Source organism: Pipistrellus hanaki (genome assembly GCF_964339955.1).
Source record: "Pipistrellus hanaki genome assembly, chromosome: X".
Classification (NCBI taxonomy): domain Eukaryota; kingdom Metazoa; phylum Chordata; class Mammalia; order Chiroptera; family Vespertilionidae; genus Pipistrellus; species Pipistrellus hanaki.
The window spans coordinates 64,548,393-64,565,194 of NC_140524.1; the positions used below are offsets into that span (position 1 = coordinate 64,548,393).

The 16,802-nt window shown below is 43.0% G+C and overlaps 1 protein-coding gene across 1 annotated transcript; it reads left to right on the forward strand.

The window, feature by feature from the left end:
* Nucleotides 1-5,327: 5,327 nt before the first annotated feature.
* LOC311614832 (nuclear RNA export factor 2-like) lies at nt 5,328-10,669 on the forward strand (the record flags this gene model as incomplete). Its single annotated transcript, XM_084869957.1, has 15 exons — nt 5,328-5,375; nt 5,973-6,056; nt 6,166-6,270; nt 6,368-6,448; nt 6,562-6,631; nt 6,772-6,860; nt 6,979-7,086; nt 7,240-7,370; nt 9,170-9,206; nt 9,668-9,727; nt 9,811-9,866; nt 10,016-10,123; nt 10,244-10,302; nt 10,398-10,513; nt 10,613-10,669. The coding sequence occupies 15 exons, from the start codon at nt 5,328-5,330 to the stop codon at nt 10,667-10,669; spliced, it is 1,209 nt and encodes a 402-aa protein (XP_084726083.1).
* Nucleotides 10,670-16,802: the final 6,133 nt, after the last annotated feature.

A 16,802-nucleotide genomic window follows, 5' to 3' on the forward strand; every position in this document is an offset into this window, starting at 1 on the left:
CGGTAAATTAATTTTATTCTGAGACAGAGCCTAGGGGGGCCTTATTTTCGGGGGATGCCTTATATTTCACTCAGAAGGAAACCTGTAAGTAGGTCTTATTTTCGGAGGATGTTTTATTTTCGGGGAAACACGTTAGTAATAATAATAGTTAAAAATAAAAATATAAAAAAGGTAAAATCAAATGAGAAAAAAAATTTAGTTTCCCAAGTAAAAGATAAAAAATAAAGTAGTGAAGTAGTGAAGGTCATTCACTTCCTCTACTCTTCTGATTGGCAGGTCTGTTTCCTGTCAGGTAGGCAGCACAGTATTGAAGTTCCCCATGCTCCACCGCTCCTCTGTGTCATAAACCACAACCCTGTTTTCAAGCAGTCGGGAGCACTTTGTTTCTCAGCTTGCCTTTAATTGTATGTACATAAGAGTCAATTTCTGATACAACCCCTGGTTGGCAGTGTTTCTGTATTGACATCTGGTGGTAAAGGGCCCCTCCCCGAGAAACCGGTTTGGCTCAGTGGTAGTCTGCGGACTGAAAGGTCCCGGGTTCGATTCCGGTTAAGGGCATGTACCTTGGTTGCAGGCACATTCCCGGTAGGGGGTGTGCAAGAGGCAGCTGGTTGATGTTTCTCTCATCGACGTTTCTAGCTCTCTCTCTCCCTTCCTCTCTGTAAAAAATCAATGAAAAAAAAAATATATATATATATATATATTTTGAAAGGCCCCTCCCCTACCCAGTGGTTAGATTGCTTACCCTGCACAACTAAATATTAGGTTGGGGGGATAGACTTCCCTAGAGCTGCTTTTCTGCTAGTCTTTCCCCACTCTGAACCCCAGGTTCCACAAAAACAGCTTTCCCCTGAAGTCTTGGTGAGGGTTTTTCAATTGGAAGATCCTATGTACTGTACTTAGCAATCAAAAGCAAGATTTAAAAAGAAAAAAAAAAGCCACAGGATACACACAGACTACTATCTTTTCCTCCGGGGCACTCCGCAGCTAGTATACTGGTAGAACTTCAGGCTGCCTCTCTGGGTCCAGCCCTGCTATGGGTTAATTTCTCTAGTCCCTTTCTGCCAGCATCTCTGTGGACACCCCTTCCACATTCGAGGGTTACACTGGCCCCAGCAACCTCGGATTTTGTGGGGCTCAGTCTTCCTCTGAGACTTTAGTTTCATGCACATTTTGCTCATGTTTCTCCCTCCAGCCTGGATCCCAGATCTCATCTTTCCCTAGCGATGTCTGACCTGTGTTTAATTTTCCAATTCCAGGTGGATATTAGTCAATTCAGCTGTTCCTTCTCTCTGCTGTGTGAAAAGGCGCAGGGCTTGTCCACGTATTCATACGTCTTTTTCTCCTGACAGACTTTCTAGGCACCCTGGGTCGAAGAGGCTAGAGACTTGGTGTTCCTGGATTCATAGCTGAGGCAGCTCATCTGTGGGGGTTGTGGTTGTAGGATCCTGAGAAGTATCTGAGGTCCCCAGTTGAAGGCAAAAGGGGCTTCAGATCACTTCCTCTCTTCCCTTCAAGATGCCATGGTCTCTGTGGTAGAGCTAGTTGCTCTGGGAGAGATTTCAGCAGCAGTAGAGACTGCCTGGCCAGGTGAGCCCAGTCTGCCAGTCCCCAACAATTCCTTGGAATATAACTGTCCCTCACTAACAAATACAGACACTACTCCACACATCCACACACTCTCCTTTCGTTCTTTCACTCGCACACTATCTTGCACCTTGCAATCCCATTGGCAAACATCTTGTATCTCTCCAGAGTATGTTCTCTGACCATAATGCTATGAAACTATATATGTACAATATAACAAAAGCAAATAGAAAAATATCTAAACACTTATAATTCACACTATCGTTCCAGTTTATTGTTGAGATTCCTGTTATAAAAGAGCAGAAATTAGAATTTTCCCAAGCTGAACTATATTTTCAGCTGAATAAAAAAAGAAGCCTACTTATGATATTTCAAAGTATTGTTGAAAGCAAGGCTGAACGGAGCGGGGACAGTTTAGGAAGCGGTTACATCAGTCTCATCTGACATTGAAGTTTGGACTGTACTAAAAAAGAAAGTACAGCTTGCTAATTAGTCATGAAATCAATGTTGTGTCTGATTATATTTGGAAGGTATGAGTTTGCTTCCCAGGTTGTAGCAGGGTTAATAGATTACAGAGTCCTGAAAGAAGGCAAACTCCATATGCCTTCCTAGAGAATAGCCCATGTATGTTCATACTTTTGTTCTTTATAAATCCTGTCTCATTTTCTAAATGGTTCTACACAGTTACTCCCTACTTGAATATTTCTTTCTTGATTATGCCATCTTTTGAGTAAGACTCTCAAATATAGAGGGATAGAGGCATTTTCTTTCTGGGGTTTGTGTGATTATTCCACTCAGGCAGTTTGACACTTGGCTTCCCTACGATAATGGTAGGCCAAGATGTGGTACATGGTACATGTCCACTGATGTGTCTTCAAATTTATTTTTGTTCTCAATTTCAAATTACAATAATAGCACTAGTTCTCTTCAAAGAAAAATAAAGGTTGGTATTTTCCCATAATTTTGGGGAGACTTTATTATGAATATGGTAGGTATAAGCATCAGCCTTTCACCTTCAGGAGGAGGATGGAAACAAGGCAATGAGGGGTTCCCAGAAGGACCCTCAAATATGACAGTAACTATTCAGATAGCCTGGTTTGCATGTAGCAGCACTTAGGACTATGCAACTCTTTCACTCTACATGGTCTTCTTCTTTTCTTTTTAAAAAATAAATCTTTATTGTTCAGATTATTATAGTTGTTCCTCTCCCTCCTCCCCATAGCTCCCCTCCACCTGGTTTCCACGCCCCCCCCCTGCTGCCCTTACCCTCCCCTCCACTGTCCTCATCCATATAGGTGTACGATTTTTGTCCAGTCTCTTCCTGCACCGCCCCACACCCCATTCCCCCTGAGAATTGTCAGTCCACTCCCTTTCTATGCCCCTGATTCTATTATATTCACCAGTTTATTCTGTTCATCAGATTTTTTATTCACTTGATTTTTAGATTCACTTGTTGATAGACATGTATTTGTTGCCACTTTGGTGTTCATAATTTTTATCTTTACCTTCTTCTTCCTCTTCTTAAAGAATACCCTTCAGCATTTCATATAATACTGGTTTGGCAGTGATGAACTTCTTTACCTTTTCTCATCTGTAAAGCTCTTTATCTGACATTCAATTCTGAATGATAGCTTTGCTAGGTAGAGTAATCTTGGTTGTAGGTTCTTGCTATTCATCACTTTGAATATTTCTTGCCACTCCCATCTGGCCTGCATAGTTTCTGTTGAGAAATCATCTGACAGTCATATCGGTACTCTTTTGTAGGTAACTAACTGTTTTTCTCTTGCTGCTTTTTATATTCTCTCTTTGTCTTTTGCCCTTGGCATTTTAATTATGGTGTGTCTGGGTGTGATGCTCTTTGGATTCCTTTTGTTTGGGGTTCTGTGCACTTCCTGAACTTGTAAGTCTATTTCTTTCACCAAGTAGGGGAAGTTTTCTGTCATTATTTCTTCAAATAGGTTTTCAATATCTTGCTCTCTCTCTTCTTCTGGCACCCCCATAATTCGGATTTGGTACGCTTGAAGTTTTCCCAGAGGCTCCTTACACTGTCTTCATATTTTTGGATTCTTTTTTCATTTCTAGTTAGGTATTTTTTGCTGTTTCGTATTTCAAATCTTTGACCTGATTCTTGGGATTCTCTAGTCTGCTTTTGGATCTCTCTATATCATTATTTATTTCAGTCAGTGTATGCTTATTTCTAGTTGGCCCTTTTTCATATCCTTGAGGGTCTCACTAAATTTCTCGGAGGTTTCTAGAAGATTCTTGAGTAACCTTATAACTATGGTTTTGAACTTTATATCCAATAGTTTGTTTTCCTCCATTTCTGTCATTTGTGACCTGTTTCTTTGTCTCCACATTTTGTCTGCTTCTCTGTGTTAATAGAATGGTTTTGTGGGCTAGGTGTCGTATAGAGCTCAGCCTCCCCAATGACCTGAGGTTGACACTCTTGGTGCAGCCCTTTGTGGGCTGTGTGCAAAGTCTTATTGTAGTTACGCCTTGATTGTTGTTGGTATCACTGGAAGGAATTGACCTCCAGGCCAATTAGCTGTGAGGACCAGTTGTGTCTACTATGGTATAACTTCTTTGCTGGAGACACCCTTATGGGGCAAGACTTGCTTTAGTGGGACTTTGACACTCACTGAGTCTGCCCCCTGAGTGTGTCTCTTATGGATGTGAAGAGTTGTAATCTGGGTGGTCTCACTTTGACCACTGGGTACACTGGCTCTTGGATCTCCAAGGAGGTACAAATTTATCCTCTGCCTGAGGGCACCCAACAGGAGGTATACAGAGAGATCTTCAGATTCCTCCTCTTTGTTTGGGGTTTGAAGGTGCCCAGCTGTGAAGCAATGCAAGCTGTTGTCCAGCTCTGAGCCTTCTTTTGGGGGCTCTGAGGTTCTCTGACCCAGCTGCAGTAGGTTAGGTTTTAGATTGCAAATTGCCAGGCCATTCATATGCAAAAGCCTCTGCGCACAGCTAGGGTGGGTTTGTAAATTGGGTGGGATGGGGTCTTGGAATCACCAGGGTGGAGCAAACAGCAATGGCTGGCTATCAGCCTTGCCCCGATGAGGTCCCAGAGCACCATGCAGGAACAATGATCACTGCAAGCACCTCAGAGAAAGCCACCCTCGTGTTCCGGCCCAATGCCAGACAGTCCAGTTTCTCCCTGTATGAGTCTGGGTCCCCAGAGTCTCACCCAGAACTGTAGTTCAGAGCAACCAGGAGCTTGTGTCTCCCCGCCTGATTGAAAAAGACAACAGCATACTCAGTTGCCAGCTCTTTTCCACGCACACCTCTGTACCTCCCCACTTCACTTCTGTACCTTTGCACTTCCTTCGAGTCTCAGTGTGCTTTTCTCTTTTCTTCAGTATAATTGCCACTCAGTCAGCCTTCCCATGGTTCTGGATGATATCTTTTTTGTCTTTTAGTTGTAGTTTTGAAGTGGTTGTGCAAGGCAGCAAGTTCAGTTGTTTACCTATGCTGCCATATTGGTTTCTCTGTCTTCTTTTTCTTTTCTTGCTGTAAAAGTGAAGAGTGATAGAACTGGAATAATGGTTGAACAATATCATTTGTAGACCTGTTATAATTAAGGTGAGCATATATAGGAAGCTTTTTAGCATTTCTATATATATCTGAGCACTTACTTCTATACACTTCCCCACTGAACCCTCTCTAGCTTCCACCCTAAAAATATTGGTTTGAAGTGGATTAAAGCATACCAAGAAAGAACTCCAGAAAGACAAATGGAAAACACACAAGATGGAACCCTGGGGGACTGGTTCAAGATCACAGTGAGTATCCTGATAAAATGTAGGAAATGTATAAGAAAGGCAGATCCAGGGGAGTTGTGTTGATCTCATATAAAGACACTAGGAACTTTGTTAAGTTCAGGAGGAATTAACATCTTTGATTATCCAAAGGTCAGGTTCAGAGAAGCAGTAAAAAGGGAACAGAGTGACTGAAGGAAGGTCGACTACAAGGAAAGGTAGAAACTACTGCCAAGGAGATGGAGCAACTTCTCACTAGATGTCTCCATTTGATTCTCTAAAATTTTTTGTTTTGTTTTGTTTGTGTGTGTGTGGTGGTGGGGGGGGGGTATTTTTATCAGAGGGACAGGTAGGGTCTTTAATAGGTAGGATCTTCCTTGGAACCTTATTAAAGGAAGGTCATTTTAAGCATCTAAATTTGATTATTTGGAAGGTAAATATTGAAATAGAGAAAAAGGATAATTAGAAAATCCATCTGGAAAAAAACACACCACGTTAATGGTCCCTACTTTAGAGTCTTTTAAAGTTTGGTAGGAGGTCAGAATAAAACACTGTGTTGGGCTATTCTCTAGCCTTATTTCCACATTTTCTCACCAACCCTTCCCTTTGTCTCATCCTTAGGTCCCTTATGGGATAAAGTACGACAGGACATGGCTAATGAATTCAATCCAGAGCCACTGCAGTGTCCCCTTCACTCCAGTGGATGTAAGAGGGATGTTGAAGCCAGATGAAGAGGCTCAGGGAAGGGGATAGATATGGCTCAGCTAGGGCCAGAGGCCACTTACATTATTGCTGTTGCTTTTAATCTATGTAGTTCCACTATGTTAAACACCTGGCCCAGTTCTTTGTCCAGGATGCTAGAGCTGCCTCTGCATTGAAGGACATAAACGGCAAGATTTGTGATGAGGAGAACCAAAAGGTATATGTTGAAGATATTTTCTGAACACAGGCCAGAGGCTACTAACCTTCTTTGGTATTAGAGTTTCGGGTGTTTATCCTACTTCTTCTTCCTGCAGATATTTATCTTTGTTAATACTTCTGCTGTACCCTACTCTGCATGCAATAAGTTGGAGCCAGAAAAAATGGAGCAACTAAAGGTGATGTAGACATAAGGCATGTTATATGCCCACACTCAGAAACACGTGTTCCTCCTTCAGTCCCCAATTTATCACAATAACCTCAGAGCAGCTCTCTTCATCTCCCTCTATAGCTGACCATAAGCAAACGATATGATGTTTCTCAGAAAGCTCTTGACCTTCACAAGCTCCGCTTTGACCCAGGTACACCTAATAGTAGTAACTGTAGGGAAGGTGAAGACAAAAGAATCTGACTGAGAGGAAGACCTAGAAATGGTAATGAGGGAGGTGCTGGTCCTGGAACCATCTCAATCTTCTCATTCCCTACTCTTGGTTCCCTGAAGACTTACTGGGCCATGATATTATTATAATCCTAAATCGAAGAAACTGCATGGCTGCCACCCTGCAGATCATCAAAGAGAATTTCCCTGAGGTGAGGCCTTAGACCCAGTGCTGGTGTTACAGTAGGGGGTGGGACCGATGGGACATAGGACAGATTTGTCTCTCAGGTCCTAGATAGTAAGGATCACTCTGACTCTTCTTCTCTAAAGCTGTTGTCCCTGAATTTGTGTAAGAACAAACTGTGCCAGCTGGATGGTCTGTCTGAGATTATGCAGATGGCACCCACAATCAAGATCCTGAACCTTTCCAAAAATCAGGTGAGAAGAGGGAGCCAGGTCAAAGTTGAGTTGAGAGTGGATGGTAGTGGTCATCAGAATGATGACAGGAGAGATGCAAAAGTACCAGTGGGAGAGAGGGGGGTTGTGGGTGCAGGAGCCCAGATGTACCTCTTTTCCTGATATTTCTTTTCCACTTTCCCCCATATTTTTCAGCTAAAGTCAGCCTGCGAGTTGGACAAGATAAAAGGGCTGGAGCTGGAAGAGCTGTGGCTGAAAGGGAACCCCTTGTGCAATACCTTCCCAAACCAGCCCACTTATATAAGGTTGGTGAAACCACTGTAACTCTTTTTGGGAGAGATCTTTCCTCCACCCGCTAAGAACCAAATTATTCCTGACTCCATCCCTCTGCAGGACAGAGAACCTCTAGTCCTCTGGGAGGACCACTCGCCCTGCCCTCTTGTTTCTCATTGTATGTGTCTCTCACCTGAGCTTAGAAGTCTCCTTTCCTTTCTCTGACCTGATCACTTCATGTGGAGTTTGTTTTCTACTTCCCTGCACCCACCATTCTCTAACATGCCCTCCCAAGAGTGTGCTCCAGGAAACAGGACTCTCCCCCACAAGAACCAGGGGTGTTTAGCCTTGAGACAGATGCTGGTTCCTTGCATTAAAAAGGATCTTCTAGTCCAGGGCCTCATGCTCAGACAGGGCTTCTTGCTTCTTAGATGATACAGAGTATCCCTATCCTATTCTGAGAAGAACCTTTTACAATCCTACACTGACATGAGGACTTTCCCACCCCATGCTGTTGCCAATGCCCCTAGAGGGCTGCTGTCATGGCATCCATTCCTCTGGTTCAATGCCAGGAGTTGGGCTCTCCTTTGGAGAATCCAGAGTTCCCTAGATAAAGAGCCAGAAATTAGCAGAGGACCTCTTGAGGAAGCAGTGGAAAGCTGAGGGCAGAGAGGGTTGAGAAGACAGAAAGTTATCTCAGGAATACGACCCCTTTCCCCACACTTCCTGTCTGAACATTCAGAGGAGCCCTGGCTAATATGATATGAACAGGATTCCTTAGGCATGGGAACAAACTAAGACAGGTACAGGTAGGTGCACAGGGGCCGTGAGGAGAGAAGGTGGTGATCACAAGAGGGCCACAGACCCCCAATCCCAAGTTCAGCTGGGGCCTGACCCTTCTGGGAAGGTCTCCTGATCCCATGGCTGCTGTGTTTCCCATGCCCAGTTCATGTTAATCTCTCATAGGTGACAAAAGCTCAACCAGCATCCTGTGGCCCTCAGGCCAACAGGTGCATGTTTTCCATTCCTCCCAGAGGCAGATGAAGGAAAGGGCTGCTGCAGGAGAGCCATGTCCCTTTTCTCTTTTCTTCTTCTCTGACCCAACCCCCACTGTCAGGGCAGAGGTTCCTTCCCCTCCCTTTACTTTTTTCTTTCTTTTTCCTTTTCCTTTGACTCTATATTTTGATGTCTTCCCAATCTCTGCTACTATTTTCACTCTCTTTCTGTCTTCATCCTTCTCCCTTTCACTCCCTGTCTCCTAATCCCTCCCTCCATCACTCTCCTTGGCCTAGGGTCCTGGGCTATCCATGGCGCATGTCCTGTTCATGGCAGGATGCTGGATCCTCACTGAGGTGGCAGAGCCCTGGGCCCCCACCCCATTCCCTCTTCTCTTTGGAGCCATCAGTGGTGGCCTGGAAGAAGGAAAGGGAGGCAGGGAGGGAGAAGGAGCTCTGGAGTCTGGGATCAAAATGCTGTGGTCTGTGGCACTGAGGAAGGAGGCAGGGCCCTCTAGGCAGGAGGTAACCAGGAGAATAGAGAGGGAGAGGGAGGGAGGGAGGAAAAGGTGAGGGATGCAGGAAGGAAGGGAGGTAATATGAATGTGAAGGTGTGGAGAGAGGTGAGGAGACTATATTTCAGAGATTTCATATGGCAGATGGTCAGTGCTCAGCAGAGAAGTGGACCCAGAAGCCTTGAAATGTGAGGCTGAGGAGGGCAAAGTGGATTCTGGGTGGGCAGAACTCCTGTCTCTGTTCATGCCATCAGTGTTTTAAGTAAATGGAAGCATGCAACCCAAACTATCAACCACTTCTTTCTTTTTGCATTTGGACAGTGCCATCAGAAAGTATTTCCCCAAGTTGTTACGCTTGGTAAGTGCCTACATTCATCATCTCTTATTTGCATTGGCAACCTCCACACCTGCCCTCAAGCCCTTTATGTCTTGCCTGGATTACATGTTTGCATCAAACTCTCATCCATTTAGGGGAATGTGGACTTCTGAAAAAATACATGAATATCTCTGCAAAACTGTTTATACACAGAGAGAGGAAGAAAGAGAGCCATGGAGAGAGGGAATGAGGGCATGAGGGAGGAAAAGTGAAAGAGGGAGAAACACACACACACACACACACACACACACACACACACACTGAATAAAACAGTAGAGACTGCCAGAACCTCATGATGCAGATGCCCACTGGAATCTTGCCCATGGAATTTCCAGGTTTTTTCACCCTTGACCTCTGATCTTCGCCATCTCCTGGGTCCATCCTTTCCCTTGATCACCCAGGACCACCTCCCTATACTGCTAATTTATTCCTCCCTTCTTCAGGATGGCCAGGATTTACCTCCACCAACTGTAATTGACATGGACATAATAAAACCCTGTAAGGTGAGTGCAGATCAAGCACGATTGGGGTGTAACAAGGGATGCTTTGTCTACCTACATATTTTGAAGTTGTTTTTTGATTCCAGGAAAGCTTTAAAGGACCTGAGACCCTAAAGAATCTAGTCTTTCAATTCCTGCTTCAGTAAGTACCCCTGGGATCATGCAGCGAAGGAGAACTAGGACAGGAAAGGCTACATAACACAGGTCTGCTCATGGGTTAAGAGAAGCTTTCAAGGCCCCTTGGTGGGCCCAAATCTGAGAGAGAGCCTGTCCCCTCCCCCCCCCCCCCAGATATTACTTGATTTATGATTCTGAAGACCGAGAACGTCTCCTCAGCGCTTACCACGAGGAGGCCTGCTTCTCCCTGACCGTTGCCTTCAACTCCGAAGACCCAGCCCTGTGAGTATCACAGCTCAGACTCTGATCCTGGGCCGTGTTGCGCCCCAGCAGACATAGACCAGCTCTTGGAAACACCTACCCTGTCTGGACCACCACTTCCTGTTTCTCTTTTTCCCCTAGAAGCAGCTGGTGCGAGTACTTAAAGGATAACAGGAATATGAAGAAAGTCAAGGATTCTGGTAATTGTCTGATATGAACTCAGTATGGGAAAGGGGTATAAAGGGGGCAATCTTGGTAGCCAAGGGCCCAACCCTCCCTTCTCATTCCCCCACAGACCTGCGGGTTCAGCTACTGAAGTATACAAAGCGTGACATTGTGAACTCCCTCTGCGTGTTTCCCAAAACTCAGCATGACCTTAACTCCTATGTGGTAGACCTGTGGGCCCACACGGTGAGCACCCGTTTTCTCTCTTGCAGACCAAGAAAGTCAGAGGTGGGTATGAGGTTTAGAAGGATACTGAGAGCCCTAATAACTATTCTCTCCTTTCAGGAAATTATGCTCTGTTTTTCTGTCAGTGGCGTTTTTAAGGAAGGTGAGTGTATGTAGAGTTCACTCCCCAGATCCCCCACTATTCCCTTTCCCTAACTGGACTTACTCCCAAACTTTCCCCTGCTTCCCAGGTTGCTCCATTCCCCTTCCCTCCCCTTTCCTTCCCTTTCTCCCACACCTACCTTGCCCCCAACTTACTGTGTTCTGACATGCATCCATGCATTTATTTATTTATTTATTTATTTATTTATTTATTTTATTGATTTTTCACAGAAAGGAAGGGAGAGAGATAGAGAGCTAGAAACGTCGATGAGAGAGAAACATCGACCAGCTGCCTCTTGCACACCCCCTACTGGGGATGTGCCCGCAACCCAGGTACATGCCCTTGACTGGAATCGAACCTGGGACCTTTCAGTCCGCAGGCCGACGCTCTATCCACTGAGTCAAACCGGTTTCGGCCATGCCTTTTTATCTTAACACAGCTCAGATATTAGACACTCAACCTGTAGAGTTTTATAGATTTCATCTCAGTTTTTAAAAAATATATATTTTATTGATTTTACACAGAGAGGAATTGAGAGGAACAGAGAGTTAGAAACGTCGATGAGAGAGAAACACCGACCAGCTGCCTCTTGCACATCCCCGACTGGGGATGTGCCCGCAACCAAGGTACATGCCCTTGACCAGAATCAAACCCGAGACCTTTCAGTCCGAAGGCCGACGCTCTATCCACTGAGCCAGACCGGTCCCGGCTCATCTCAGTTCTTTACTCGGTGACATAGGACCCAATATCAAACCATTGCATTTTCTCACTTGCAAAATGGGCTGGTAATATCCTTTTCTAGGAATGCTTTAAAAAGTGAATCAAGTGAACATGCGTTTTTCAGATGATGTGACACATGTTAGGGGGTTCTATTACTGGAAGTCGATTATCTCCATTTTGTCTTCTCAGTCCTTGCAACTCCCTCCTGAGTCACAGTGAAATACTGTCCTGATCTGGTTTCCATCAGGGTGCTGCAAGAGTATCAGGTTAAGTCCATGATTGGGGAATGCTGCTTGTGTGAAAAGTATATACAATTGTTAGAGGGGTTTCTTTTTTGTTGTTATTGAAGTGGAAGAAAAGTCTCAAGGGTCTGTCCATGCCTTCACCCGGACCTTCATATTATCTTCTGGCAGCAACTCCAGGTAAGTGTTGTGTTGTGGGTACAACATGGGAATGAACACCCATTCCAGCGGTGTAGGAAAATGGTGGTGTAGCCTAGAGCTTTTCTCAGTATTGTGGAAAGCCAACAGGTAGGTCCAAAGAGATGTATAGGTTAGTGGTTAAGACTGTGAGCTCTGAAGTCAGAATACCATAGTCTTTTCCTGACCTCAATACTCAATAGCTAGCTAGAGTGACTTTGGTGAAGATATAAAACCTTAGTGACTCATTGTCCCGTTCTGAAAATGGGAATTAGAGCATCCATTCCTTGGGCTGCTGTAAAGGGTAAATGCATTAGTACTAAACCTAAAATTTGAGTGAAACTGGTCCTCAGAATAATAATCTCTTCAAAGGTGAGCTTAGTAGAAGAGGCAGAGGTACCAGGCAAGGAATCTGGGGGCAGGCACAGTTGGGGTATGGAAGGAAACTGGTTTCTGAGTGGCAGTGGGGGCAGGATCGTTTTTTGAGAGTCTGAGGGCCTATATTTCTTCCAGTATGTGCATCGTGAACGATATAATGACTGTGGGGAACGCCAGGATAGAAGAAACCCAAAGTGCATTCTCCATTCCAGTACCTACACCCACCTTTAGCTCCCTGTCTACCCTCTCCCAGGAACAGCAAGAAATGGTGCAGGTTTTCTCCACCCATTCTGGGATAAGCCTCGAGTGGTCTCAAAAGTGAGTGCTGGGAATCTATGGGAGAAAGAGAGCTGGGAGGGCAAAGGAATGAATAATGGTAACTTGTAGTTAATTTGTAAAAATAATTATATGGATATTGTGCTTTCAAAAAGAGCTCATAAAATATGTATATTAATGTTATTCTGATATCCTATATAATAAAAGCCTAATATGCTAAGTGTCCAGCTGACCAGCCAGCAGTTGAACCTATCAAAGTGTAATATGCTAATGATACACTAAGGCCGCTCAAGCACTCGCTATGAAGTGCACTGACCACCAGGGGCAGACGCTCTGATCCATAGGTTAGCTTGCTGTTGGGGTCCAGCCCAATGAGCCAGATGGACCGGCTGAGTGAGAGGGGCCAGCTGAGCAAAAGGGTCCAGATATGCCCTGGAGCCCTTCTGCAGTCCCTCCCCAGCTGACCAACCTCACATGTCTCTTCCTGGCCCCGATCTTGCACTGCTGGGGTCCCTCAGCCTGGCCTGTGCCCTCTCACAATCCAGGACACCTCGGGGGATGTAGGAGAGCCAGTTTCAGCTGGATCTCACAGGGGGAACATCACTCAGCCAGAAGCCAGGCTCATGACTGGCGAGTGCAACAGTGGTGGCGGGAGCCTCTCCCTGCTCTGTCTGACTGCCACCTTAAGCCCGCTTCCCCCAGGGACATCCCCCAAGGGCTCCTGGACTGTGAGAGGGTGTAGGCTAGGCTAAGGGACAGCCCCCACCCTGGGTTTCGTGCACTGGGCCTCTAGTATGTAAATATTGGGTCGGCAGCTAAGTAATTGCGGATTTTTTAAAGAAAATCAAAGACAATTTTTTCATGGAACTAAATAACTTTATTCTGTAATGTATTGCCCATTTTGATCAATGACCTTTTGCCATCTTTCAGGCAGCATCATAATCCCACGTTCAAAAAACTTCTGGTTTTTATTAGCAAAAAACTGAATCAGGTACGATTTGACATCATCATCATTATTGAAATTTTTACCATTCAAGGAGTTTTGTAAAGATCGAAACAAAAAGTAATCAGATGGTGCAAGGTCAGGACTATATGGTGGATGTGGCAAAACATCCCAACCAAGCTCCGTTAATTTTTGCCGAGTGACCAAAGATGTGTGTGGCTTTGCATTGTCATGATGGAATACAACACCTTTTCGATTTGTCAATTCGGGCCGCTTTTCTTCAACTGCATTGTTTAATTTCGTTAGTTGTTCAATGTAGACATCAGAATTGATCGTTCGGTTGGGTGGTAAGAGTTCAAAGTAGACAATTCCTTTGTAATCCCACCAAACTGATAACAAAACCTTCTTTTGATGAATATCAGCTTTTGATGTTGTTTGAGTTGGTTCACCTGGCCTGCTCCACGATCTTTTCCGCTTGATATTGTTGTAAACAACCCATTTTTTATTGCCAGTTATCAGTCGTTTTAAAAATGGATCATTTTCATTACGTTTCTTTAGCAAATCGCAGCTGCTAATGCGTTGCGTTAACTGTGATTCTTTCAGTTCGTGAGGAACCCATGTATCGAGTTTTTGAACATAGCCAAGTTGTTTTAAGTGATTTTCAATGCATGTATGTGATACATGAAGCTTCTCTGCAATCTCACGTGTTGTACTGTGACAGTCCGAATTGATTATTGCTTTGATTAGGGCGTCATCAACTTCAACTGGACGACCAGAGCGTCTTTCATCTTTGAGTGAAAAATCACCAGAACGAAATTTGGCAAACCAATTTTGACACTGCCGTTCTTTTAAGGCTTCGTCACCATAAACAGCACATAACTTTTTATGAGCTTGCGATGCGTTTTTCCCTTTGCGGAAATAAAAAGGAAAATATGACGAAAATGTTCCTTTTGATTTTCCATTTTTCAACGAATGCCAAACAAAAACTACAAAACAGATCAAAAAACTTTTTTTACTGATTAACAGCTGAATAGCCAACTATCAAATACAAAATGTGTTTTACATTTGTACTACGTCTGCAAACCTAAAAATTCAACTGAAGCCATGTGTGTGAAACCCGCAATTACTTAGTTGCCGACCCAATAATTTTAAAAAATATATTCAGATGACATGAACTTGTATATACAGTATATAATCCCAAGGAAACCATTAAAATTTTATAATTAATAAACAAGTTCAACATGATTTCAGGATAGAAGATCAATACATAAAAATCAGTTATATTTCTATACACCAGTAATGAACAACCCAATAAGGGGTTAATCTCCAAAATATATAGAGTACTCATACAGCTTAACCAAAAGAAAACAATCCTATTTAAAAATGGGCAAAGGGCCGAGACCGGTTTGGCTCAATGGAGAGAGTGTCGGCTTGGGGACTGAAGGGTCCCGGGTTCGATTCCGGTCGGGGGCATGTACCTTGGTTACAGGCATATCCCCAGTGGGGGTTGTACAAGAGGCAGCTGATCGATGACTCTCTCTCATCGATGTTTCTAGCTTTCTATCTCTCTCCCTTCCTCTCTGTACAAAATCAATAAAATATATTTTCAAAAAATAAAATAAAAATGGGCAAAGGACCTAAAGATATACTTCTCTAAACTGAACAGAGAGAAGGCCAAGAGACATATAAAAAAATATTCTAAGTCACTAATCACAGATGCAAATGCAAATGACAATGTGCTATCACCTCACACCTGTCAGAATGGTTATCATCAACAAACAACAAGTGTTGGCAAGTGAAGAGAATGCAGACTGATGCAGGCACTGTGGGAAACAGTATGGACTTGCCTCGAAAAATTTAAAATGGAACTGCCATTTGGCCCAGTGATCCACTTCTAGGAATATATCCTCAGAAATCAGAAACACCAATCAGAATATATGCATGCTATGTTCATACCAGTACAATTTACAATAGGTAAGATTTGAAAACAGCCCAAATGCCCATTAGCAAATGAGTGGATAAAAAAGTTGTGGTACATTTTCACAATGGAATACTAGGCTGCTGTAGAAAAGAAAGAACTCTTACCATTTGCAACAGCATGGATGGATCAGGAATGTTATGCTAAGCAAAATAACCCAGTTAGAGAAAGATAAGTATTATATGATCTCACTTATATGTGGAATCTAGTGAAAAAAATAAACCGAAGAACAAAATAGATCTAGAGACTGAGAATCATGAAACAGACTATCAAACCCCAGAGGGAAGGCAGAGGAGGGTGGGTAGGTAGGAAGAGATCAACCAAAGAATTTGTATACATATATGCATTACCCATGGATACAGACAATAGGGTGATGAAGACCTGAGGTGGGCTAGAGGTGGCCAATGGGAGGAAAAAGGAGACATTATGTAATATAATAACAGTAAAAAAAGGAAAACATTTTCATTTATAACAACATAAAAATAACATACTAAAGAACAAATTTAACAAAAAATGTATCCTACAAAATTTGGAAAATATTGAAATAAATTTTAAAAGACCTAAATAAGTAGAAAGATATCCCATGTTTCTGGATCAGAAGAATTAATATTCAGAGGGCAATACTCCCCAAATTTATATACACATTCAATGCAATTATGTCAAAATCCCAGCTGGTTTCTTGGCACAACTGATAAGTTAAATTTAAAATTCATAGGAAAATGCAGTAGACCCAGAACAGACACAATAATCTTCAAAGAGAATAAAGATGACTCATAACTTCCCTATTTCAAAATAGTACAAAGCTACAGTAATCAATATCATGTGGTACTTACTGGCTAAGGATAGATATATAGACCAATGGAATAGAATTAGAATCTGCACACACACACACACACACACACACCTCACCATTATGGATAATTGATTTTCAACCAGAGTGGCAAAAATATTCAATGAATAGTCTTCTTAGCAACTGATTCAGGGATAACTAGATACACACTCACAAAAGGATTAATTTGTACCTATATCTCACACCATATACAAATACAAATCAAAAGTTATAGCTAACACTATTAAAATCTTAGAAGAAAATATTGGGTTAAGTTCTTTTTTTATTTTGAATTAGGCAACATATTCTGACGTGATGCTAAAAGCACAAACAAAAAAATTTAAATTAAATCAATTGTACTTCATCAAAACTTAAATTTTTTGCATCAAAGGACACTAACAAAATGAAAAGACAACACACAGAATCAGAGATAATATTTTCAAATCACATACCTGATAAGGGATGTGTATCCAGAATATAAATAAAAAAGCCTCTTAGAATTCAAAAGTGAAAAGGCAAATAACTCAATTAAAATGAACGAAGATCTCAATAGACATTTATCCAAAACGGTGACCAAAAGGCAAATGAAAAGGTACTTAAATCA